At 41.7% G+C, this 27,018-nt stretch overlaps 1 protein-coding gene across 1 annotated transcript in view; it reads right to left on the bottom strand.

The window, feature by feature from the left end:
* The window catches only part of PLB1 (phospholipase B1), an 89,614-nt gene that overhangs the window by 21,484 nt on the left and 41,112 nt on the right, over window positions 1-27,018 (bottom strand). The window contains exons 24-44 of the mRNA XM_027801205.2: window positions 26,049-26,114; window positions 25,251-25,351; window positions 22,696-22,777; window positions 21,927-22,031; window positions 21,172-21,267; window positions 20,618-20,689; window positions 19,917-19,976; window positions 19,458-19,518; window positions 18,681-18,739; window positions 17,122-17,189; window positions 16,064-16,107; window positions 14,717-14,825; window positions 9,519-9,570; window positions 9,294-9,374; window positions 8,103-8,168; window positions 7,602-7,702; window positions 6,624-6,705; window positions 6,092-6,196; window positions 4,234-4,329; window positions 3,054-3,125; window positions 1,125-1,202 (exon numbers count right to left, since the gene is read on the bottom strand). Of these exons, the coding sequence (XP_027657006.2) occupies window positions 1,125-1,202; window positions 3,054-3,125; window positions 4,234-4,329; window positions 6,092-6,196; window positions 6,624-6,705; window positions 7,602-7,702; window positions 8,103-8,168; window positions 9,294-9,374; window positions 9,519-9,570; window positions 14,717-14,825; window positions 16,064-16,107; window positions 17,122-17,189; window positions 18,681-18,739; window positions 19,458-19,518; window positions 19,917-19,976; window positions 20,618-20,689; window positions 21,172-21,267; window positions 21,927-22,031; window positions 22,696-22,777; window positions 25,251-25,351; window positions 26,049-26,114 (1,656 nt within the window). The remainder of the gene's footprint in view (window positions 1-1,124; window positions 1,203-3,053; window positions 3,126-4,233; window positions 4,330-6,091; window positions 6,197-6,623; window positions 6,706-7,601; window positions 7,703-8,102; window positions 8,169-9,293; window positions 9,375-9,518; window positions 9,571-14,716; window positions 14,826-16,063; window positions 16,108-17,121; window positions 17,190-18,680; window positions 18,740-19,457; window positions 19,519-19,916; window positions 19,977-20,617; window positions 20,690-21,171; window positions 21,268-21,926; window positions 22,032-22,695; window positions 22,778-25,250; window positions 25,352-26,048; window positions 26,115-27,018) is intronic.

The following is a 27,018-nucleotide window of genomic DNA, read 5'->3' as shown; positions in this document are numbered from 1 at the left end:
CATCTAAGAGCCGGCCATGCTTGGAGAGGGAGGTGCACCAGGAATGTCCTGAGGTCCCTTCCAACTCAAATAATTCTACAATTGCACAATTCTACCATTCGGAGAAAAACTACATGGGCCAGCGGTCTTCATAAATCATGGTTAGAGTTAAAAAACATTAAGACAAATTAATTGTAAGAAATGGTTTAATAGGCTCTACTATCAGCCATCTAGTTAAAGGCTGGTTGCAGAGGGTAGAAAGGACAGTTAGGCTTCTTAGACCAGAGAGGAAACTATTCCTTTACCCTCTACTGTTTCTTTCCTCACTCTATCACTATTGCTGTTGAGATTCAGTAGAAATGCAAGAATTGCCCATTAAAAGTGTAACTCTAGCTCTGCGGATAGAAATCTCTTTTCGATATTGCACACTATAGCTTGCTGAAACGGTAACAGCTGTCACTTTTTGTAACCTTCAAGGCACACAGACATCTTCATAATTTGGCTAGGCATGATGACTCCCAGTACGCTGAACTAGCCCAGCCCATTTTGACTGCCGTCTCCAACTATGCCAGGTCTGCATACCTGCAGACACTTGCCAAGAGTAAATAACCGCCCCATTTCTTCAAGTCCTACACAAAGTTTGTTTCTGTGGTTTGTTTAATCTATGATGCTTGGTCATGGTGGAAAGTGAATCCCTTTGAAAATGGATTCCTTTCACCTTTGTTCCTGGTCACATACCCAAGCTGTAAAGGTGACTGCCCTCTACGGGCTAAGCTTCAGTGCCTTGAAGTACAGTGGCTCCAGAAAAGAATACGTAAACCTTCTTCAGATCATTTGAGGGCTCGGGATCCTAAGTTATCTCCTCCCTACTGTGAGGAACTTGCTATCTGAATTAATGATGCTTCCTAGGTGACTCACTGTTGGGCACAATTTTGATACAATTGCACCAATTAATAAAATCCATTTTGTTTGGCTTCTAGGAAGAGTTTAACATTCGTTTACACAAGAAAAAATACAATGCAAGATAGGCTTCCTTTTCTGAAAACCGGTAATAATTTGTCTCATCTATATTTTCAGGATGAAACAGTCACTAGGTATAGCTTTGCATAGTTCACCTAAAATGCAGTAAAAGATGCAAGATTTACCTCTCTTGGCTCATCAGTGGGCTCCACAGGTGGATATGTGTAGTTGCTATTCTTGTACGTTCCCAGGAATGGTTTGTTCTGGAGGAAGAGGAATACAAATGTAAAAGAAATTAAGCAATATAAGCAGAGACCATAGCAAGTGACATCAAGACATCATATCACCATGAAAGTAATCACCTAAGCTGCAAAATAGGGATCTGGATTTTGAAACCACGCTCCTTCCTTAAAGTTCAGAAGTAATAGTTGTGTTTAGCACCTTATGGCAAAAATTACATATGCCAGATGCCAATTGCAGCTTAACATTTTCCTCTCCTAAACTTTCACTAATTACTTTGACTTTATTAGATGTTTAGTCCTTTCAAAAAGCACGGATTCAGAGAAACCTGGGGAGATCTTCCTGGCTCAGCAGAGGGGAGTGAAAGATTGGTTACTGAAAGGATCACTATTCCCTTCAAGACAGGCTGTATAAATTGCAGTTATTTTTGTCCCCTACTAATGCAACATGCATTCAGGAAGACATATACATTGCATAGGCTAAAAAATTTCACTGGGATGCCCACTTATCTCAACTAAGAGCAATTTCAGTATCTGCATGAGGAGGTCTTACAACGCACTAAATTCAGAAGGCATATTTAGTTGATTTGAAGATTCACTGTTCTTTTATTTGCTGGGGTTTATCCTACTTCAAGTTACCTCAATACAAATAATTTTCCTTGACTTGCTGGGCCCTTACAATCTGGCACGCCTGATATTTTCATGGACATGACTGCCTGAAGTAGGATTTTAAAACTGTAGTGAGAAACTGTGGGAACAATAAATGGAATTTGTGGGTCTCAGAATCTGAAATAATCTACTACTTCCTTTAGTAGAACAGAGGGTGCAATCCCCTGGAAACAGTCTATTTATTCTTTTGTAACCGTGTTTCACAGTCGTTAGCTCGGAGCTTTCTGAGCAGGGAAAGCTACTAGCACTTCTACCAATTACTTCTTCAAAGCACTGTGGGCTTACCATTTCTGAAAACAATGGTTGTATGTTCTTTGCAAGGGATATATAAAACTTTTCTATGCCTACTTTTGAAAAGCAGCATCTTTGAATAGGAGTGGACAAAAGGAAAGAAGTATAAAATCCACATTATTTGGCACTGAAGAAGTTGCTAAGTTAATTTAAGCCGCCTGGAAAGAATATTGGGTAAAATGAAGTAGAATCAGTTCTAGTGAATCTAAGGAGTTTCGAAACATCTGATTAATAACTCAGCAGATCTTCCTTTGCTGACAGGATGGACGCGATATGGACAAAATACTCCCATATGACTTGAATGACTGCCTCCAGACCTAAAAGTACCACTCAGCTCCCTGATCTGTTCCTTGGCCTCCTCATTGAAACTGCTGAAGAAAGGGAGCCAATTATTACTGACTGCAGCGGTCATTTCCACGTACTGATACCTAGCAACTGTACTGCAAGTTCAGCAGCTTGTTTTATAACTGTAGAAGCAGCTCCCAAAGGAGTCTGAAGTATCCCTGTTATGGATAAGGCCAGGAAAACCAACCTACAACCAATTCAAGAGTGAACAGATACCAGGGTTTTCAGAGCCACTGCAGTGCCCAAACCCCAGTGATTCCGATGGGAAAGTTAAGGCAGTGTGTTCTGTCGTCTGCTGCTTGAGCTGCCTCCATGCTTCATAAACAAAACACAATCTCTGCTACAACTGCAGACATACAATTCAGCATGTTGTCAATCAGTATTCATGGCACAGTAAAAGGCCAAGGGACACTACAGCAGGTATAGGAGAGCACCTGCCCACTCAGAGGTAAGCAGAGTACAAAGGTTTTCAGTAAACTTGCTCCAGACACGACGAACCCTGCTCTCTGCAGTGAGCGCAAGCACATACAGCCTACTAATACTCAGTTTCCACGACGTGGGTATACTTACCTGAGTTGGACAGTTGAGGACAATGTCAGCCGTGAAATCGAATGAGTCAGCTTTCTGGCCTACAGGCTGTAACTAGAAAGGAAAAAAAAAAAAAAATCCCACACTATTCTGTGACCATGTCAGCTCATATTACACTTGTATAAAAATTCTAATCCAAAAGAATCTAAATATACCTTTCAAATTTATACAAAGCTGCCTGTATTTACAGACCTTGATTTACCCAAGGCTGAACTGCATCTAATTCTCAGAAAGAACATGGCAACTGCGTAACAAAAAAGCAACTCTAGAATGAAGCTTAAAACGGGAAGTAGAAAGCTACACTGGATCAGTTTAAACTCCTGGAGGATTTTGGCAGGCACATGAAGTACCTTGGAGTTTCGCCAGAAGACAAGGTCGTAAACTCTCCTCTTGCATAAAAGACAAGACGCTAAAAGTCCCTCAATTTTTACAGCTAAGCTGCATGATGGCATCTCCAACAAAAGGCTATTTATGCTTAGAAGATTAAACCAAATTTAATTAGAGGTACTGCTTAATGATTGTAAGCAATCACATCAGCTGTTAAGGCATTACCCCAAATTATATAGAAGTTACCATCCAGCATCTGAGATACCGCCTCCAACCGCATGTGTGCTCCTACCGCACTGCATTGCTAAGTAAAATGGGTCTAGCTTAAGGAACCTTTAACGACTCATTTTTATTTAGCTTTACTCATTTCCAAAGGTAGTAAAACTAAATTGAATTAAAGCCACTTTAATTCCTAATGAGACATTCACAACACATGGATTTAAAACAAACTTCTAAGTAATCCATTTTAAATCGACACATGCAGTTACAATTCTGTTTGGTGGTTTCCCACACCAGCCCATAGAGACATCATCCTTATGGAATGCTATCCTGCCTTGCGCGACAATGGGTGAAGTTCAATTGAAGTCACTCAGCTGAAATCACAAAGGACTGTGATCATGCACTTACAGCAGCCCTCTCCTCCCCACACAAAGAAGCAAGAGATTCTAGGCTGATAGCAGCGCCAAAAAACAGCGGGTATCTGACTAGTTGAGAAGAAACAAACACAAGGTCCAGCGCTATCCAGGCCTGCATTGCAGTGTTTATTACAGAGATTATATTAATGGGAGTCAGGTCTAGGTAAAGACCACACCATATGCAGAGCCTGTCACCTTACCACAGCATTCCAGAGAGCCTTGGCAAGCTGAGAATGGCCCTTCTGGCTTGGATGGAAGCAGTCAGGTGAAAAGTAGGAGACATCTGGATGCCCGTCCTACAAATGGAAGCATAAAGGACATCTGAGTGTAGAAGACACAGCTCTAACTTGGAGTTGCTGAGGCCAGACCAGAGCAAATAATGGAAAGTTCATGCTACTTGTTCTGGCTGCTCCAATGTGAAAAGACTCATGATTACCTGGTGACACCAGGTGTGCTTCAGCTGGTCCAAGAGCTACCAGAAATATTTAACCAGAGATGCTTATGTGCCTCCAAGGGCAGATCCACCCAGAAGTAGCAAACGCACCATTTTCAATTATGTGTTCAGGTTCTGAAGTAAAGATGGGTTCCTCTCCTTGGCACTTCATCAGAACTGGCACCACAGGCACCTTTACGCTCTGCAGTACCTTTACATGGTAAAAAGTGTGTTATGGATACTTTACGAGAAGGTAAAGAGCATGTGTGCTTTTTCACAGCTGTGTCAGTTCTGCGAGTTCAAAGGGAAAGCAGCCAGGCTGACCGAGCACACCAGTACAGCCTCCTTTCTAAGCAAAGATGTACTTTAATGCAGAAACTGGAGCATCTGACGGAAATGGAGTTTGGAAATTTGAATATCTTGGCTATCATGTGAGTACTGAGATGATAAAGAGTTTAGGTCACAGATGAATGAAACAACATTTTTTGGCCGGAGCAGTCCTTCCTTAAAATTTGAGCAGATTTTGATTCAGTGTGTTTGGGCTAGCTTATTAGAGGACTACTACCAAAATTTGCACCTATATCAGATCTTTTGTCAAGTTTAGAGGCAGAGTTTTCAGTTCAGGAACATCTGAATGCTGTGTGAGATGAGAAGAAAAACCAGCATCCTGAACTTTCTTAAAATCTGAAGTAATGCTTTTGAGACTATAAAAAGTTCCAAACTATTTTGCTGCTTCTGGTTTTATTTCTGTGTTCTCTACCTCAGTACCAATCCCCCTCAGTTTGTACCTCAGTACAAACCCCACAGGAATCAGCTTCATGAAAAAATAAAATAAAAATTTTAAAAAAATCAAAGCTTGCTTTTCCCATGAAGCTTTCAGCTAGTTTTCCAATTTTCTCTGTATTAGCATCTGAACTTTTCAAACTTGTCACTAGCTATTGACAGCATTTTCAGGATCAGTTGGGTTTAATTATACCAGAACAACCCCTACTCAATATTTTGCCCCATCTGCTCTTAGTTCCAAGTGAGATGAGGAAGTGCAGTTGCATGTGAAAATTAGCAAATGGTTTTTCAGTCTCAGAGGTGGTTTGGGTCATCTCCTAGATTTACAGTTCATTGAGATTTACTATTTAAGGAACTGAAATACAATTGTCAATAACAGGAAAAAGGGCTCCCTACATAAAAGTACTACTGCCACCAGATCATATGTAAACTTCTCTTTCTGTGTAGATGCAAAAGAATGAGTTAAGGGACATGAAGAGGAGGTGATGCTGTAGTTTTCAGTGAGCGATGCAGCTGTGTTGCTTTAAGAACCGTGATTTAGTATCTGCCTTTTATTAAACATGTTGGATTTTCTAAAAGAAAAGTATTTATGAACCCTTGAGGACATACACAAACAAACCTCTTAACTCAGGTTTTGATTCATTTTCCAAAACAATAATTCATTCCAACAGCACTATATGTAAAACAAAGGACTGCTAACTATATGAAGAAATCTGATGTGCTATATGCCAAAAAGCAACAGGTTCTAGTAAGAAAAGCACAGAACAAGCTGAAACTATTTTTCATAGTCTTTATAGGTTAGATACCCACAGTTAGTCCTTTGCATGCATTTAGACCAATACCTGACCGACAGGAGTCTTGAGATCTTCGAGGAAAGGCTGGACAATGACAGTGAAATTTTCATGAGTGTCATATCTGCCAGATTCCACTAGTCTTCGAATACCAAGCTGCAAGAAACAAAAAAACACCACCACCACTACATCAACGTCTCTGCATCATAATGGGTTTTAATTTTTTTAAGATCCTGAGAATCGAAAGGATGTTTTACTTGTTAACTGAAATAGCCACAGATGTCGGCAAAATGTGAGCCTTGTAAAGTGGCTGAGAAGGCTGGAACACAATATTGCAGCTGTTTGTGGAGGACAGGATTTTGGTGACTAAATTCCCACCTATCCATCTGTACTAGCAAACAAAACTTTTCTGAAAAGCTTTGCTGCTGGTTTTGGTCATATGGTGTTTTGGATAGCATCAAATTACCTCCTGCTTAGCTCATACAGCCCACTTGGGTAAAATACTACTATGATGTGTTGCTTGGTAATCAAGAGCTCACCTCAACTGGAAATAAAGTAACTGCACCCCTCTTGATAAACATACCTGGTAAGCTCTGGTGGCTTCTGTCACCATTGTTAAATTTTGTGATTTTTCTTCTCCTGTGAAAATACAGCTACATAGATAACTGTGGAAGAAATCAGAGGAGAAAACAGGAATACAGAAAGTTAGAGATCTGAGAATGCAGAATTCACCCTTTGCCACTCAATGCCCTTATGACACGGGACTAATCAGGAAACCTGTACAGTCATGTTCCTGTGAAAATGTCTTATTGTCCTTGATATCATTCATCATTTCAATCCTTAGTATTAGTTTCTGCCTTACTTCAATGATATTACCCTAAATCAGTTTGGTTTCACCCCCAGGTATATCAAAGTAATATAGACTACTGTGATAGTTTGTCCTACTCATTACACTCCAGCATCCAAAGGCCCTGCAGCCCGACAGAGGTGCATACTAGTCCCTCTGGAACTAGAAAAAAAATCTTTGAAATTTACTGGCTGCATTAATTCTGAGCTGATACCTTTCTAATCAACAATTCCTTTTGTGTTCCCAAGACACAGAATTCGTCCCTGTCTGAAGGGTCAGCAAAGAATGCAAATTACCCATTGCAATAAAGCTTCTGAAACAGGAGAAACCTGTCTGCTCTGAAAATTCTTCACATTCCCTCAAAAAGCCTGAAAATCCAAATGCTCATGGAATTCAATCCCATCTTGAGGAACCCTGTATCAGTAACTTTAATCCAGGCGCAGTGGGGTGTCATTATGTATCACAGGAAACCTTACAGTTCTAGACACGGACAAAACACACAGGTCCTCTGATAACACTTAGGTCAAAGCCAAGAGCCGGCAACGCTATCAGGCAGGGTGATGTCAGCAGTGCGTGGGATGGGACGTCCATAGGACTGTAGTGCTACCTTCAAACATCAGTTTGAATGATGACAGAAGCATGGAATAAGAACATGCTTTATCATCACGGACAGTGAGCTCAGGTACAAAAGGAAGGAAGCTAAACAAGGCTTACTCTGCCATGTAAGTGGGGCACTGAACTTGAGTATCCACAAACAACTGTCTCATATGAAGGAGGTCAATCACTGCAACCAGACTCACTAGAGCTTTTGGAACCTGAAAGATAAGTCAGATTTTAGCTTAGAAGGAACTGGTTACACAGACCACAGTGCACCTATTTTACCCCAAAGTCCAGCCATTTAACACCTCTTCCCTTTCTCTATTGTTGGAAAAAAAAGGGAAAAAAAAAAGGCAACAAGCCCTGCTACCAAACTCCCCCAACTCAGCTTTTGATCCTTTTCCAACACTATGGTCCAGTGTAACTGTCTTGTCATTTCAGCCTGCACTTCACTACTCTTAGACAAGACAAAAGAAAAATCTTTTGTAGAAGTCAATGCAATATATTTAGTATCAAAATGAAAAAAACCCAAACAAATTCAAGCAAACAGAAGAGCTCATACCAGTCAATCAGGTACCAGTACAAGCTAGAATGCCAGGACAATTTCACAGCACTTGCCTGCTTGTGCAGAATATCAAGGGTTTCTTGAATCCTTCTGGTGAAATTCACAGCTGAGTAGTGATCCTAACAGAAACAGAAGAGAAGAAATTATTGCTAAATGGAGACACAAGGTATTTTGGTTGAGAGTCTGAAGAATCGTGTTAGTTCACTTCCTTTTCTGTCATACAACACTGTGGTCAGTAGAATGTTCTTGCTTCTTTCAAGAGACCAGGGATTTTAATTTTATCGATTAATCTAAAATATAGAAAGACTCAGTGAAATTTTGGATTTAAAATAAACCTTGTTGAGAAGCAGTATATTTAACTCAAATCCACTGGGTCTTTCATGTAAAGATGCAGGAAGGAACTCAATCCAAATGCATGCTGAACAGCATAAACCAAGCAACCCAGACATGCTCACAGCCAGCCGATAAAGGTCTCATAAAATTAGGTGAAATCATTGCTAGTCAAGGTCATAGCTATAAATATAAAGCTATAAAACTTGGCAGCAGCAGCAAAGATGCCTAGCGAGGCTCCTGCAGAAGTAGCAACTTTCACAAGCATAAAGGGTTGCCGGAGATTTGAAAATGCTCACAAGAAGTTAGCATATTAAAGGTAACAGATTAAGAGCTGGCAAAGAAAGGTGGCCTCTCCCCGCCACCTACCCACTCAACTCCCATGATTTCCTTATGGCAGCCTTAAAGGTTTCTCCACAATCCAGAGAAGCATAGAATTCAAATGATACTGAGCACTGCAGCAACCTCCCTAATACATACCTCATCTGTTCCTAGCACCTCCCTACACTGTGACTTATGGGGCGATGACAATTGTAACATTGGACTAGTGGTAGTTCAAAGCAGTATGTATCTTTCTTGGATGTCTAAAGAGGCCATGCTACTAGTAGAGCAGTTACCACATCAGAGGAGTGAAGTTTTTCTTCCCTTCCTTTTTTTCCTCATGGTCAAAAACAGTAGCAAAAATAGTGGTTCTTACCCTGGAGCAAGCCAGAGGAAAAAACATCCTACTCTGTTGTTGGTAACTGTTTTTATAGCAGGGCACTGTCAGCAGCAACCCTCATAAAAACATACAGCAGCACATATATAGCTCATGTTATCTCTGTGAAGGTTCTAAGGATCCATGGATTTCCCTTGATGTATTTCTACAGTGACAGTCCCACTAAAGTTTTAAGTTAACCAGTTCTACTACTCACAGGGTCTTTGCAATAGTTGCACAGATCGTTGCCTCCAATATGCACTGTTATGAGCTTCCAGTCAGCACTGAAGTCAATTCTCTGCGCAATAAAGAAGAAAATAATGAGACTGAATTTCTTTGACTTTGTGATATGCACATAGTATGGTTGCAGGTGGATCTATCATGTGAAGCAAAACCTGTTTCTTTTCATGCTGCAAGATTAAAAGAGTCCCAGACAACTTACAGGATCAGTTTTCATTAGTCTCAGGAGATTTCTTGCTTGGGCTGGTAAGTGCCTGTAAAGAAGGACAACTAGTGAGTGAAAGAAACACCTGTATGGAGAGATTACCACTAACACTCTTCAGACACCTTAAATCACGTTGTCATATGTCAGAAGGGTTGAGTGAGGAGACAGTACAACACTCATGTTGCTGTAATCAAATTACACGATCACATCTTTGTGAAAAATCAGCATAAAATTGAACTTGAATACTGATTTACTCAAGTTCAGTAATTAATCTGGAACTGTAAGTTTAGCTTCTCTTACAGTGCTTAGCATCTAAACCAGCTGAAAAGCCACACGCAGCAACGTGTTTGTAAGCAGATTGCCTGTTTAGAACTAGGCTATCAGTCTATTCCTAGTAGACTAAACCAACAAGGGAATCCCAAATCCCAACATTTAACTGACCTTTTGAGCAACATTTGTGCATAAACCACAGGTCATCCCCCTGCAAAGCTGAAGTATTTCAGAGTTCACTGCGCACACCTCCCTCATTTCTGTAGCCTGCACCCAGAGTCAATACTTAATTTTCCACCATGTGAAACAGTTCTGTGCACACTACCTTTCAAGGGTAATTAAAAACTCAAGAAACTTTCAAGATTACTCAGACAAATTAAGATGACAGACTTGCTGTTTTCCAATAGCTAGGTGTCCTGGTTTCAGCTGGGACAGAGTTAAGTTTCTTCTTAGTAGCTGGTGCCATGCTGGGTTTTGGATTTTGTATGAGAATAATGTCGATAACACACTGATGTTTCAGTCGTTGCTAAGTAATGCTTACTCTAAATCAAAGACTTCTCAGTTTCCCACGCTCTGCCAGTGAGCAGGTGCACAAGGAGCTGGGAGGGAGCAGAGCCCAGACAGCTGACCCGAACTGTACAGAGTTTCACAACACTAGGTGAGCACTCTCACTGTTTTGTGTACACACACACACACGTATATGTAAACTGCCATAACTTTGGAGTTACCTAGGCTGAACACTTCAACCTTATTTGACTACCCTGACACGTTGGTCCTCAAATATGCATAGAAAAGAGAATATGGCTGGAAAGCTTTAGCCTTCCAGGCAGCTCTGTGGTATGGATGAGCTTCATCTCCCTCTAGGCTCTTGTTAGAAACACTTTACTGTCTATCATTTCTGGAAGCACATCAGCTGACATTAATAGGCATGACACTTGTTTTGCATGGCAAGCAGAGCTTAGCTTTCCTTTGCAACACTGTGTTTACTGTAGGAACAAGAGAGATCTCTCACCACCCTCCTCCACCTGAATACTGATCTAACACTAACATAAGTGTATTTACTGGGGAACGAGCCCTGTCATACATCTACTTGTGATACAGACACTCTATGCATGTAATCATTCTGTTGACCATTGCCCTTGTACAATATCATCACTTATTTATATCCCAAAGCTATCACAAGCCACAAGTGGTCGCAATTTCCTTCTGTTCTTACTGTGGAACCCCCTAAGCTAAGATATAAACTTCAATATTGATCCAGAGGAAAACACCACTTAATGAGCTGACAGTCTGTATTGGGTCTGGCTGAGCCCCACAGCAGCCCCCCCAGTGCTGTGCTGTGTACTGGTGGGCAGAAAGGTGGTGATCGCCCACCGGTGGTTTGGCTGCTGCTGAGCAGCTCCCGCACAGCATCAAGGCTGCCTCTCCCACCCTCCCTTCCGCACCACCGGGCTGGCGGTGGGCAAGGTCTTGGGAGGGGACATAGCCAGGGCAGCTGTCCCGAAGTGACCAAAGGGGTATTCCATACCATATGATGTCTGCTCAGCAATAAAAACTAGGAGAATGGGGGGGGGGGGGGGGAAGAGCATTAATTATTTATGAAAAAAAGAGGGGGAGGGGAGCATTAATTATTTATGACATTTGTCTTCCAGAGCAACTGCTACGCGTTCTGAAGCCCTGCTTCCCAGGAAGCGGCTGAACATCACCTGCTGATGGGAAGTAAAGAATAACATCTTTTGTATTCCTTTGCTTCCGCATGTGCAGCCTTTGTTCTTGCTTCATTAAATTGCCTTTATCTTGACACACAAGGTTTTTTTATGTTATTCCCCCTCCATTCTGCTGAGGAGAGGAATGATAGAGCAGCTTGGTGGGCACCTGATGTACAGCCAAGGTCAACCCACCACACAGTCCGCAACATCTTCAATTTCTTATGCAGTCACTGAAGTGCTGATGCATCCTGAGCCAACACAGTCAGTAAGATCTAACATCTTGAATGAAGTGGTGCCAGCAATCACCCATCCTTGAGCTGCAGTTTCCACCAAATTTATGTCTTGATCAATGGAAAGTTTGTTAATGGGAAATACAGACATTCACAGTTCCTGTCACCTGTTCTCTCCTCTCAGTCTCAATTTCTTAGCCTTCTTTTTTTCATGGGAAATCAGAGATCTCAGCCAGGCTCTGCTTCAGCAATATGCTTCAGATTTATCCTTAACTCCAGCATGTACGTAAGCACTTTGGCAATGAATGCAGGTAGGCTTAAGAACATTTTGCTGAATGAGACCTGCATTTGCTGCATTGCCATCAAGTTCACTAAAGCTTTTCAAAGCAGCCACTGATTTCATTTTAAGAAACCTTTACACCTGGTTTCTAAAAGCTGGTAAGGGTGCAGAACTACTTGATTTCAGAAAGGTCCCAGCACCTCTGGAAAGGAGTTTCCAGAGCAGCACCCAAAAGTGAGGCAGGACCGGTAACAATTCTGAAATACCACCATTAGCTGGTGGACTCTTTTTGCCCTCTGAATTGTAGGAAAATCGATATTTTTGGCTGCTGAAGAATAAATGCTGGATTGCACCATCATCCCAGGGCAAAATACCTAAAGCAGAAGAAACATTTCCTTACCTTTCAATACATTTCAATATTCATTCATCTTCTCAGATGCATCAAGAGCCACAACATGACAGAACAGAATCCCCAAAAAAGCACCTCAAAGTTCAGGGGTATTAGTGTAGTAGTTCACAGGACTTTGCTTTTGCACACCTTTCTACAGAGAGTTACAAGACAGAGAAACAACAGAAGACTACCTAGGAGAATTATTGTCTGCATCTCCTTGCTGAATATTTGCAAAACATCGATAGCTCCACTTCATCACATTTATCCAGTCCAGTCGCTTGCATAGGAAGAGAGAAGACTAATTGATATAGATGAAATAGACAATTTTTCATTAGACTAACACAGAATCATTTAGGTTGGAAAAGACCTTTGAGATCATCAAGTCCAACTGTTAACGCAGCACTGCCAAGCCCACCACTGAGCACCGCATCTAGGCATTTTTCTAAACACTACCAGGGATGGTGATTCTACCATCTCCCTGGACAGCCTGTTCCAATGCTTCACCATCCTTTCAGTGAAGAAATTTTTCCTAATATCCCATCTAAACCTCCCCTGGTGCAACTTGAGGCTGTTTCCTCTTGTCCTGTCCCTTGTTATCTGGGAGAAGAGACAAACCTGCACCTGCCTACAACCTCTTTTCAGGGAGCTGTAGAGAGCAATAAGGACCCCCTGAGTGTCCTCCTCTCCAGGCTAAACAGCCCCAGTTCCCTCAGCTGCCTCTCAGAAGACTTGCTCTCTAGACACTTCCCCAGCCCCACTGCCCACCTCTGGACACGCTCCAGCACCTCAACATCCCTCTTGCAGTGACACAAACCGAACCCAGGGTTCGAGGTGGGGCCTCACCAGGGCCGAGTACAGGGGGACGGTCACTGCCCTGGTCCTGCTGATCATACTGTTTCAGATACAACATCCACCAATTCATTTCATACAACTAACAAATAACTAATAGTAATGCCTTGGTTGCTACTGATACAAGCTGCTTTAAGTCATATTGGTGACTTAAGGGGTTGTGTAACCTGTTTCAAGTCCTTCCACCACTCCAAAATGCCTGCTTAGAATTTAACTAATACAAAATACAAGACAGTCATCCATCTCATTTTTTCCTATAACAAGCAAAAGCTGAAGCTAATCTGGATGTATGCTACATATAGAAATATGTTAATAAATTCTCGTTAATGGCTGAATCAGAGCCATAATACTTGCATGTTTCATTAACATACACAGATACATTCAGTCATCGCTAGGAAACAAAATGCCTTCTGTCAGGTATGGGGGGCTGTAGGATGTATCAGGACACCTAGCAGACTATTTCTGTCAGGAAATCCAAGCATTTCTGACTCATACTAGCAATCTCAGTAAGTTACTCAAGGCCTACAGGAAAGCAATAAATATACCTGCTAAATACTAACAATCTTGGCTTAGATAAAGCAAACTCAAATACCTCATTTGGCTTCTGAGCTTCATTTTGAAGACCTCTTTGGGAAGTAAGAGGAATTTTTCTTTAAACAAACAAAGGTCTGGGTAATATCAACTAACAATGTCAAATCCAGGCATGGTCTGCCAGAACCTGTGCCCAAACTATGACTAAATTCCAGCAGCCATCTGTTTTGTTAATTAAACAGCAGTGACTCTTTCAGTAAGCCGCCAGGGATTTCTAGAATAAGCAGTATAGCAAAGCTCAACTCATGCAGCCTCCCAGGTGTGACTAAAAGCAAAGAGCCAAATTCAGATAACTGCAAGACAGTACAATCCCTATTCTATTGGCAGAACTGGATACAACTGCACCAGGCCTGCAATGCACCAAAACCCACATATGACCAGCAGCAATTCTCCTTTCTTCAGATTTCAGACTGTGGCTGTTATGGTTTTTCTTTCCTCTCTGTTGTCCACTCTTGCTTGCTTATCCAGAAGCCTCAGGCCAGAATTATGGAAGATTTCATCTTGTTTTTCTCCTAGTATCTCTTTACTAATTCACTACATGCTCGTTTTCTGAAAACATCCATGATCTCAGAGATTTATTGATAGATAAATAGATAAATGAATAGATGTTGAAGAGGAAGAGTAGAAACCACCATCACCAAACAGTTTCTGCTGGTTTCTTGTGTATGGATTTCATAACCAGGACTGTTGGCTTCATTTGAAAGTTCAGCTACGAAACAAGCCCATGCATTTAACGGGTTTTGAGCCAAATTTCAATTCTAACTAGACTGGTTTTACTTGTTCTTCAGAGCAAGTTGTGACAGCGCATGAGGCAGTTGAAAGGCAATTAGATGAAGCATCCATCACCTGCAAATGTAAAACAAAAAGCTACATACTCAGCCTGTGCTCCTGGAACTGCCTGGTTAAGGAATGCATTTGGATCACTCTCACTCCCAGTGCCGGTTGAATAGCCAACGATCGCAGCATTGAACTCTCGAAAGATGTCTGAAAAAGAAAAATGGCAATGAACGGAAAATTACTACATCTGTTCCGTGCCTACAGGCACTAGCATACACCAGCATCACCACAGTTTTGCTCCCTGACAGCACAGCTGCTGCAGCCTGCAGTCAACTAGAGGCACCCACCAAGCAGTGGCGAGAGGGATCACCAGCTGGCAGTGACTCAGACAGCAGCATGCTTGCTGTGTCCTGTGCTGTTACTGGTGGATAAGATGGGCAGAATTGAGGACTACTGTGTGCAGTTCTCTCTCACATTGTAGTGGTTAAAGGCTAAAATAAAATCCTCAGCCATATGACAGTGACTGTGAAGCGAGCCTGAAGGGGGCTTCAGCCCAGCAGGAGCTTGTTTTCAGCTAGAGGATCTGGGTCTTCTTCATGGCTGTGCAAAAGCTCATACTACTGACAAATCTGAAGAAGAAAGCCTCAGATGCATGGTTCTGATGAAATCCCACCACGTTGTCCACTACTGCCATAGTAGTTTCCAAAAGGAAGTTGACAAGAGTAATTTGTAGCTGAGAGTGAAAATAGTCACATTGTAAACTATAAAAGCTACCTTAATCTCAAAGACTGAATTTAACCACATTTTAACGAAAGCTTTGTCAAATGTAATAGCATCCAGTGCATCAATTAATTGCTTATTCTAATTATGTTCTTGTTACATTCTGCTTATAGTAATGGGCAACACACAGAAGGACAGTTTACTGGCCCTTTTCAAATGGAAGCTTATTATTACAGCTGGTCCAAACTGGAACTTTACATTAGAATGAACTACGAGAAGTTGCATGTTTCAGTGAAAAGAAAGTTAAAATTATTCCCTTCAGGTTATATGTACGAACAGTCAGGTTTTTTTACCAAAGAGGTCTAATCTATGCAAACATCTGTTTTTGGAAAAAGCTGTGGTGGAATATTCATTAAAAGCAAATATTAATTGCATCACAAGCATGGACATAGCAAGCTTATTTAGAAAATCAAGTAACACTCACCAAGCAGTTGAGAAGGCAGAGGAAAAAGAAAGTCAGAGAATTTCTAGCTGCTTCACAGCTTCACTGATAAAACCAACTTTTTATTCATTAGTCCTAGGGTATTGTTTCTTTGAAAGATAGTTCTTGTTAATTACTCTAAAACAGCTTTGAGATACTTCAGAGCTCTCTGTAAACATATCAGAAATCAGCCCATTTCCTCTTTTTGATCTTGTCAATTAGGTCTAACAAAGCATTTACTTACTAGGTAGAGTTGTCCTGTTCTCTAATGACTCATCTCCTCCAATACTAAAATGAGAAAGAGAAATCCCAGTCATTCATCTCTTAACTGGACACAGACAATAAGTGAAATGAAAACCTACCACACATGAAAAAATGCAAAGGGTGATTAATTTGGTAACTATCACCTATGTGGAAAGGACAGCAGTGGAAGTGCTGTTGGCGAGAATGGATGAGGTTTCAGTGGTAAAGATGCTTGTCAGAAGGATTTAATGATCCTGAAGCTGTACAGAGGTATAATCAATCACTATGAAATAGCAGAAAAATGTCCGAGACAGCTACATACAGAAATGATTGAGCCCTACGGTACTGCAGACTAGAGGGTCAGCTTTGAGGCCAGTTCCAGCCCCATGAAGCCACTCTAAGGCAGCACCAAACAGCCAGCCCCTGGGTGATGAGAGCTGCAGTAGCAGCTCTCCATTTGCTTCTCCTGCTTCCTGCACAGGGGTGTGTTCTCTCCAGCTTTTCAATCGGTGGGACAAACTCCAGCTTATGGAGAGGTGTTAGGAGAGCACAGACCTGCTTCAGTCAATGTCAACTGAGCTACATCGTCACACTAAAAAAATCTAGTCTTTTACAACTGTGTGCTGCTGCATCTGGTAAAAGTTCTTCAGTTAAACAAACTCTTTTCCATGGTGCCACAAAAAGTTCAGAAATAGCAAACTTTGAGAAGAAACCCCAAAAGCAACCAGTTCTGACTTGTTTGTTCCAGGATTTTTCTCCAGTTTTGTAAATTACCAACTTGCCATCCCACCATACAAATACAGACTGCCACAAGCAGCTAAAGATGATAGCATGAGAGAAGTCAAAAGGCTAACTTAAAACCCATTGCTGAAAACATGTTCTGTGCAGACTCCCATACAACAAATCCTGGATCTTGATACATCTTCACTAGATGCTAACCTGAGAAGAAACTTTTTTTTCAACTGCCTGACAGCTGAAAGACTCAAAACGTGTGAAAGAGAATAATATTCTTTACAGGAGAAAATACAAATCTCCTCATCATCTTGGATGAAGACTTACCTCCAAGACAGTCCCCGGTATTCAGTGTGCATATCCAGGAGATTATCTGAGGCAATTCCTGTACCAGCCTGAACATTAATTTTTGTTAACGAAATGAAATTAAAGCACAATTAATAACGCAATAGTCATTTATATAGTCATTTTATTTACTTTTGAATGCATCTCTTCAAAAGCTTTAGAAGGCATCTGGCCTTCCCCCAACCTTCCTTCTGAAGGATTTATCAATACCTTTCATAATTATTTACAAGTGTCATATTGTACATGACGCACAAAATATATGATGCAGCTGTGGAACAACGGCTTTATTCTCATGGGCCTAGATAAGCTGAATGATTCATTTTTCATTGCATTACTCAAGGATGATGAAAACGTCTCAAACACAATAAACTTACGGGCTAATGATAAGAAACACTATATGAACTCAACAGGGAAAACAAACATATCTCAGAAAGAAGCACCATAATAACTTTACACTGATTTGAAAAGTACTGTGCTAAATGGAGACTTACAGTAGTACTACAGCAAGGAGGAAAGCACTTTCTACACTTACACTGAAGTAGCAAGCTAGCAACTACATCCCTCCTAAAACATCACCAGAACTCAGAAGCAGAGTGCCTGCCAGCTGTGATACTATAGTTTCACGGGTGTTTCATATGGCAACCACAGCTATATACGGAATGTCTTTCATTTGTCATTATTGCAGGTTTGCATTCAAATGCTTCTATTTATTTCAGTAGCCTCCTGTGTGTAGGAGTTTATGCAATGTGCCTGCCAGAGAGTTGTAAAGGCTTTATGGTTTGTACACACAATGTCTTTGTTGTTAAGGCTCAGATTCAGAGAAGCCTAGGTCCCAATTACATCTTTCTGCCCAGAGTTCCCTTTGAGATGGCTGTAGAGTTTCAGTCTTTGACCAGTATGAAAACATTAGGCAGAAAGACGTAACTGGAATATAGGATGTCTGGATCTTGAGACATATTCCTTCTAGGCTACCAAAGATGATAATCATCAGCAAGAATGACATCTTGATAAAGAAATTAGCTATGAGTTAAAACAGGCACAATAAAAAGACATTCTGAAATGGATAAAGTCAGAGGGCACTCAGCCCCATACATCCGTATCTCATTACTGCTAAAATGAATAAAATGCTATTATCCAACATCCTTTAGTCACACTCCTTCCTGAAAGAACTGAGGCAAAAGAGCAGGTTCACTAGTCCATTCCTATTCAGAAAAACTTTGAAAAAACACAGTAACCTAAGGGTTGTGCTATGTCCCATTAGTTTCAACAGCATCTGATCTCTTCTGTCTCAAATTTGGCAAACTATTTAAGCACCTCTTAAAAGATTTGCCTGCCCAAGTTCAGAAATATGTGAATATGTGTGTGGGGGAAACAGAATACTGGGGAACAGACACCTTTTTTCTTGTTCTAGCTGCCAGATCTATTATCATCCATGAATGAATGGATCTTTGCTTCTAGGTACAACAGCTATTTCCCATCCACTGGAGAAGGCATATGTTTGTAGTTTTACCAAGAGAACAGTAAAACCACTATCTTCTTACCGTCAAAGAATCCCCAAGGGCCGCAATAATTTTCACATCAGCTGGCTTTAGGAAATGCACTGCAAAAGAAAGGGATGCAGCTGAACCTGGACAGGAAATAGCTATTCTTTTTCACCACTGTATATGTGAAACATGCCATTGCGCATTCTGATGCTCAGACATGTTTTTGCAATACCCAGGTAATAAAACAGGAGCTCTCTCCAGCTCATCTCATGTGGTTGTAAGCAGCAGCATATGCATATTGTTCAGCATTGGGTAACATTGCTACTGAAAAGGCAGAAGAGCAAGGAGCAAATAACAATAAGCTGTAAACAATATCCAGCACCAAGATGAAGGTAAACCAATGCAGTATTAGACAAGGCAGGAACAGCATGTTATAGCTGTAAGGCAGAGAGGACTAAGAAGGCAATATAAAGTTTTTGGAAAAATTGAATACTGCTATGTCCTAGGCTAACATGCATGAAGCTGTATTTCCAGTTTCCTTCCCCAAGATTTAGGTACTATCACTTATAGACTATGCCAGCACACAAATTTGGATTTTATAATGAGATATTTTGAAGTTCTCCACTGGCAGTGAATGAAGCAGAGCTACTCGGTCAGAATGTTACCTTGTGTGACAGTATGGCATTGTATCTATTAAGCAGCTGCTGAAAAGTATGACATGTTTTCTGAGCAGTATTTTTCACAGTCCAGCAATCATTTCAGCAAAAATAAAGACTAATCTTGAAGGACAGTTGAAGGTAATTCAGCCTTTTAACATAAAACAGGCAAGACTACCTGAAGTTGCAGGAGGAGAGGATGGAGACCTGTCCTCGCATAGCAGCTGGCTTCCATAATTCTAAAGAAAAGAAGAAAGCTGAACAGCATTTGTATAGCAAATACAGTAACTAGGATTTTCCTAGCAGAGACCAGGTGGGTTAACCATAGACTGTTTAGCATGTAGTCAACCAGACACGTCTTGGTTGCTCAATTTAATAATCATATTCAGTATTACTCAGATTAGAGTAGCATTTTGTACTGATAACTGTGCTATCTGAGCATGTGTTCTTACAGGTGTTTCGGGAAGCATTTTGCCTAACTCAGGAAGTGCTTTCCTGGTCCATGCCATGCACTTAGCCTCCCAAACCCCTTTGTCCAAAGACTGATTTCACCTGTGGTGGAGGGCATGACTCATCTGGTTACCATACAGGAACAGATGCAGCAGAGTAACCGTGGAATGGTGAGGTTGACACTTACTGGAGTTTGGTTAGGGTATGTGTAATTGCTGTTCTTGTATGTCCTCAGGAATGGCTCAGCCTACAAAACAAGGCAGTCTGAGTCAATGCAAAGCATTAGAAAGATACATGGAGATTTCCATTCCCCAGCCTTCAGTTCTGAGATGTCTGTAGATGATTAGCAGCCTGATGCAAATGAATCCCAGGGATTAAAAAAAAAAAAAAAAAAAAAAAAAAAAGAAGAAATGGCATTTTAAAAATCCATACAACAACAGTATAAGCCTGGGGCAATATTTTTATGCAGCCAGAACTTACATAATATGCTCAGAACCCTGCTGTGTGTGATTAACAACAACCTTGTGGTCCCACTGCAAGGTAGTCCCATTGACCTCTGCAGAGCTGTGTGACTGGTGCCATCGTTGCCTTGTTTCCCCACTGAAGCTCTGTCATTCAGTATGGATACTTGATGACCTTGACTAGGTAGGCCAAACACCCTTCCCTTGTGTTTCAGCCAACTGAGACACATGACTGTGAGGAAGCTTACTCCTAGGATAAGCTTGCCCTCCATCTCATAGTGCTACCAGTGGCAGTGACACAAACCATGCAGGGAAGAGTCAGACCTCCCTCACAGATACAGCACTCCAGGCAGCTGGTAAAGGCTCACACAGACTCCCAGCCAACCCCTAGCACCTCCACATAAACACAGACACCCTTGTAACTTACCTCACTTGGACATTTGAGAACAATCTCATCTTCTATTTGCTGACTATCCGTCTTCTTCCCTAAGGGTTCCAGCTGTGGGAAAAAAGGGGGGTGCACAGAAGAAAAGCGAATGAGTATCAGAGGGCAACGGGTAATACCTCTGCAACCTTTGCAACCACCTTTGCAGCACAGCAAGACAACTGCAGTGCACTGCACCTGTGCAGGTGGCTGCCTCCGTGCACTGCTTCTTTGTGTGCTGAAGAAACTAATTCCTATACACCATGAATGTGGCCTGATGATCAACATGTCAGGTGGACATCATCTCCCTGGGAGAAGTGTCAACACCCCTATCCTTAACATACCCTGAAATTTACTTGTTTGATGTGACTGGTTTAACAGTTCGGGTGACCTTTCTTCACATGATCACTCCTCTCCTTTGTAAGCACAATTAAGGGTTCAGAAAGATAGGACTAGCTACCTAGTAGCTCCTTGGGTTTGTTTTGGGGTTTTTTTTTGCTGCCAAGAGCAGGACGGAGTGGACAAGGAGTGAGTAACACAACCTTTAAAAATCTTACCATGTTGTTCCACAAAGCACGTGCAGCCTGCGAATGAGACTTCTGGCTGAAATGGAAACAGTCTGGGGCAAAATATGAACTGTCCGGCCACCCCTCCTAAAGAACAAGATGGGTGCTGTCAAAGAGGCAGTACATACACAACAGGCTGTGTGTTACCCCAACTGACTTCAAACCAAAGTAGCTGCAAAGGCCACTGATGCCAATAGAATTAAACTGAGCCAGAGAACACTAGTAACTTAGAACTAAGAAGTCTTTTAAAGCTTTTTAATATAGGATTTCCAAGTAATAAGGAATACAGACCACTATGACTCTGGGTGCAGAATACCTGGGCACAGGTATGGATTGCATTCTTTATTTCCCCTGAGATTCACACATTATAGTCTTTTGAAGCACATGGGCCTTCATACTAAAAGTCATTTGCCAAAGTACTGGAAGGAACTTTGAGATATATGGGGAATGAAGGGCAAGTGCTCCCTGGTAAAGACTTTGAACTAAATATTTAGCACATGGTTGTCTGATTACAGTGGAGTGGACTCAGTGCCTGAAATCATGTCTTCAAAGTCTGTGTTCCTGTTGCCCATTACCCCCAAGTTATTCCATAAACATTGTCTGCAATTTCGGATGTAAACTCAACTAAATATAACAATTATTAGGGCAGAAAACTGCTGATCACATTTGCAGCCAAGAAAATTTTGAGAAGTCAGTGGAATTGCACCAGGATTTAATGTAGGGGTCAGGTTTTTGGTTGTTTTTACCTGTGTTTTTGGCATCTTCACATTCATCAGAAACGGCTGCAAAACCACTGTGAAATCATCTTTAGTGTCATACCTTCCGCTCTCCACTAACTGGCGGGTTCTCTCCTAGAGTCAAAGAAAAGTTGCCACCATTCCTTCTTTTACACTCAGCTCATCGAGTCCCTCCATCCATTTACATCTCTCCCAAGGGTTCCCCCTCCTTAGTGCAGAAACCCAGATGTGGCTGTGGTTTCCAGTTTGTGCTGGGCAACCTATGTAGCCATCTCTGAGACAGGCATCGCAGGCTTCTTTGCAGAGGGGCAGCCTGGGGATGGCTGCCTGACTGACACAGACAGGCAACCTGCTCAGTAATTAGATCTTCTGTCAAGATGATCTTCCAGAACCACTGAAGCATTTTTGGTTTGGCTGGCATCCCATGTCGAAAGTTTGTTCCTGAGTTATCACATTCTTCGACTTAATCTGATGTCTAATGAGATAAGTGGTTAAAAAAAAAATCCCAAACTGCTGGCTTTCTGACATTCTACTTTCTATGGCTCTTTAACAATTTTTCTTCTCATCTGTTTTGCTGTTTAGTGAGAGTTGTAAAGATCTTGAGTGTACTCCCATCTCCCCCTCATGTTTTTGTATTTTTTTAAAAAATCACAACTACAAATATGTCATTAAAACAAGTGGAAACTGTCCTTCCTCCCCTCAAAATATTAGCCCCTCTGTGGTCCCTTGATCAACAGGAGGATGACATTAAACCTGTAACAAATGCCACGTGTCTTACCTGGTACCTTCTGTTAAAGTAGACCAACTTCTTGAGCTCATTAGAATTGTCCTTGGGGTTTACAACACAAGGGCACAGGAACCTGTGGGACAAGAGCATGGTGCTGAAATCTACTCCTGTTTTGTCCCCCATTCCTGAGCTGACAAACTACAGGGTTAAAAGCTCCTCTGAGAGGGATTTCTCCGAAAGGCAACTCGATGGGAGTGTTAGCTCTCACCTCTGAGTTTCTACACAGAAAGAATCCCTGATTCTTGAGCAGAAACCCATTTATTAGGGATAAATTAATGAACATAATGTGAGGAAAAGGTTCCGTGCAGGCAAGAGCTGACTGGGTGCCCATGGCAAGGTTTGGGCAGCAGGAGTGACCTCTGTGAGGAGTCAGGCCTGCCTGTGCTGGACACAGCCAGTTCCAGCCGGCTTCAACAACCCAGCCACCCAGCAGGCTGAGCCTGTCGGCCAAGGCGGCGGTGCCCCTGTCAAAACCCGTGTAAGAAAGGACAGAAAACACCAGAGAGGGAGAGGAGGAGAGAACAGCAGCAGGAATGAGGAGGCTGTGCTCCGTGGCAGAGCAGGCGCTCCCCTGAAGAGACTGCAGCCCAGGGGTGAGCCCACCCCAGAGCAGGCACACCCCAGCAGGAGCATGGGGCAGGAGTGAGAAGGAAGGAGCGGCAGAGAGACATGGTGACGTCCAGCCCCCCACCCCCTGCTCAGCCGTGCCTCACTGGAGGGACTGAGGGTACCCTGCAGCCGTACAAGGGGGCAGGGAGAGGTGTCTGGAGCGAAGCTGAGCCTGGGCATGAGCGAGGACAGGTGCTTTAACTGTTTAGCTTTCTTGGGTTTTGCCCAATACTTGAATCGGTAATTAAATATTTATGCTAGTGGGCAATAAATTCAGTTAAGTTTCCCAAATGATGTTAGAATCTCCATCCTTAGAGAGCTTTTCCAACCTGAGGCATTTTGAGTTTCTGTGAACTCCTGTTGGTCATGTTGGTCACCTTTATCCCTTCCTGACATTTTGATCCTTCTAGCATGTGTTTTTTTCCTTCTGATGCTCCATCTTCCCGGGCATGCCTCATTATTACTTGACAGTTCCAAATGAAAAAAAAGGCTTTTAAAAAATGCTGTCATATGATGACAGTAAAGTATCCCTGAGAGAGCTCTTAGAGAAATACCTCCTATAGAGTTGTAGCTGATAGGTTCAGAGTATACAAAGATCCCTACTACCTCCACACTTGGCTTAATGGAGCGCAACTAACAAACCGGTATCTTATTTCTACAGTACATCTATATGAAAAGCAATACAAACCTAGACTGTGTTTTCAGAAGTGTTTCAGTAACATAAACAAGGCAAAATTAGTGGAGGCAGGAGACAAACTCTTTTAGGTTATTTACTACTCTTGGAGGAAAAAAAAAAAAGACAAGCTTTTAAGATTAAAAGCCTCCTTCAGGTCTTTCTTCAGTTCAGTAGCATGGCATTTAATACCCCCCACAGGGTCTGCTTGGTAACTTGGCTTGCTGCCAGACAGGCAAATTTTAAATTCAGCATGGCACCTGAAATGATGGGAAAGGTTACAAGGTACCTTGATATAAGCTAATCTTAAAGGCTTCACTAACTATTCTTGTCTGACGATTAAAGTCTTGGGGATACATGTGTGCTCTAGCTAGTAACCTTTGTTAAAGAGAAAAACTACAACTGGTTATCATAAGCATGAATTTAAAAATGAACATTTGAATTTAAACACTAATTGTCCACTGACAGTTACCAGAGACCCTTTAATTCAGACCAAGAGGGTCATGTCTATGTTCCTCCTGTAAAAACCACCTTCAGGGGTGCCTGCATTCACAGGACAAGGTTATTCTGCAGGCCTGTCCAGGAAAGCAGAGATTTGCTTTTCTGAAACTAAGCAAGTCCCGTCAGAAGCAAGTCTAGGGGGACATGCTGGACCCTACTTGAGTCACCAGAAGCTCACTGAGGCACAGACCTGCCACCGCAGTGGCAGACTCATGCTGACCTGGGAGGACTGTTGAGCCATGAGGCAACAGGTAGTGCAATTAATCATCCCAGACATCTACTTGAGATACTAATTAATAACAAAACTAGTAATCAGCAACGAGATTACAGACATCAAAAACTACAGAAGCAAGAGGGAGAGTTTTAAGACTGCAGAAAGGTAAATCTGTAAATAAAACTTGTTTTAAGTGATCAATTAAAACACTCTGTGACTTAGTATTTTCTCTGTCTTTGTCCAGAGTGCACAGCTGAGCTCTTTCTGCTCTGGCTTGAACTCTCTTGCAGCATAAGTGATGAGTCATTAAAATGGCAACTCCACAAAAAGGGGTAACAGCAAGGCTGAGATAGGGAGAGTGACAGACAGACAAGTATTTCTAAATGCTGTGTTGAAATCAACATGTAGGTACATGTGCATACACAGAGGAAGGTGTTTGTTGGTCTGAAATACTAGAAAATTTCCCTTTGAGAAAAATGAGCTTCCCAAGAAGACCTTGCAGCCTTCTGTGAGCAACAGTGAGAGCTGTAACATAAATCATCTTCAAACCTCATAAGAAACTTTGGGCAGGTATTGTTTTCTGATGCATGCAGCTCCCGGAGGCTTGCTATGGGAAGCACTGTCACCAGATTCACAAATGCTCGTGGAACCTGCCAAGAGAATAAGCAAACCCATAGCCAATGCCCAGAGCACAGAGTGCTATCTTTGCCCCTACACAGCCACAGCAGACCTCAGGCAGCAGCCTGCTGATTCAGGTAGCTTGCATTATTCATAATAGAGGTGTTCAAAGTACTTTCTCAATAATTAATCCGCCCCGCATACAATACTAGATTACAGCTCCTGCCTGCACTGCCTAGTTCTATTTTAAATGCTGATGGCTGGTCACTTGAAAATGATGACTTCAAAAAGGTCCAAACAAGTTGTTACAGGTCTCAGCATGGCTTAGACACCTGATAGCTCTTTGAGTACTTTTACAATCCTCATCTTCATCTGGAATATCAGAATCTCTCTCTTAATGACCACAAAGAAATATACTTGCTTGCAGTATAATGAATGAGCAAAGCATTTTCTAGCCATTGAATACCACGTTTGTTCAAATTTGTTGCGATACTTTACACATTTGTCCACAGCACATCAGTTAAAACAGAGCACATCATTTTTCCTTTGGTAAAATACTTCTCCAGACCTTTCTGTCTTTCACAAAGATTTTCCTGCAAGCAAGCATCTTTGCATACAGCAGTGCTCCGCAGATAAAAGCAAGAAAGTAAATTCTCAATCAATGATCAGTGACTGCTTTACAAACAGAACATGATCCCCACTCCCACATACTAGAAAAGTTTGTTTTACCTCTCTGTGAAGCATGTCCAAAGCTATTTGTAGATGGTAGGTGTAGTTTTCAGGAGAATAGCGTATCTGTCGAAGCAAGAGGGTTGAATTTTATTATCAGTTTACTCAAGCAGGCACAACAGTGACTAGTGAGAGTGTTCCACATCAGCATTTATGTTTCTAACTCTTGGGTCAAGAGTGGCAGAGTCTTAGGCAAAACTGTCCTGTCTCTGCTTTTCTTGTTTCCCATCACAGCTGTCTCACTTGCAAAAAAAAAAAAAAAAAATTAGCAGACACTGGATACCAGTGAGGGAACAAAATTCAGAGGACATTATAGAATAAAATTGTAGAATCATAGGTTAGAAAAAAGCTTTTAGATCACCAAGTCCAACCATTAACCAAAGTTCATCACTAAACCATGTCCCTGAGCACCGCATCTATGTGGTTTTTAAACACCTCCAGGGATGGTGATTGCACCACCTCCCCGGGCAGCCTGTTCCAATGCATTATCAGACATCACAACACCCTCCATCGCCACGCTTGCTTGGCTGGTCTTAAAAGCATGGCTAACAACTTACCAACAGGGACCATCTTTGTGAGAGATCAGTTTTTGTAAAAGTAAGTTTGTTTCTGCTGTATCAAATATTAGCAACATGCCTCCCACATGCTCCTTAGCTGCCACAAATAATAACTGGCAAAGCTGAGGCGTTTATCTGGGAATGAAATCACTTTATATACTTGCCTCTCAGTGGTGAAATTTCCCTGTTCCATTTGAGCAGTTTAAATCCTCTAATTTAATTGTCTCAAGTATCCAACTTTTATTTCTTCACTTGTGGAACTATTCAACAGTCAAACAGACTTTCCTATGAGAAATGCCTGTCTTATTTTCAGCCTTAATTTTCTTTGATTTAATTTCAAGCAGAAGTTCATTGAGAACCCCACTGGCCTACTCTACAAAACTAGACAGCTCATTTCGCTTATTCATTTCCTA

Source organism: Falco cherrug, chromosome 13, assembly GCF_023634085.1.
Source record: "Falco cherrug isolate bFalChe1 chromosome 13, bFalChe1.pri, whole genome shotgun sequence".
Classification (NCBI taxonomy): Eukaryota; Metazoa; Chordata; class Aves; order Falconiformes; family Falconidae; genus Falco; species Falco cherrug.
This window is presented reverse-complemented; position numbering and strand designations above follow the sequence as displayed.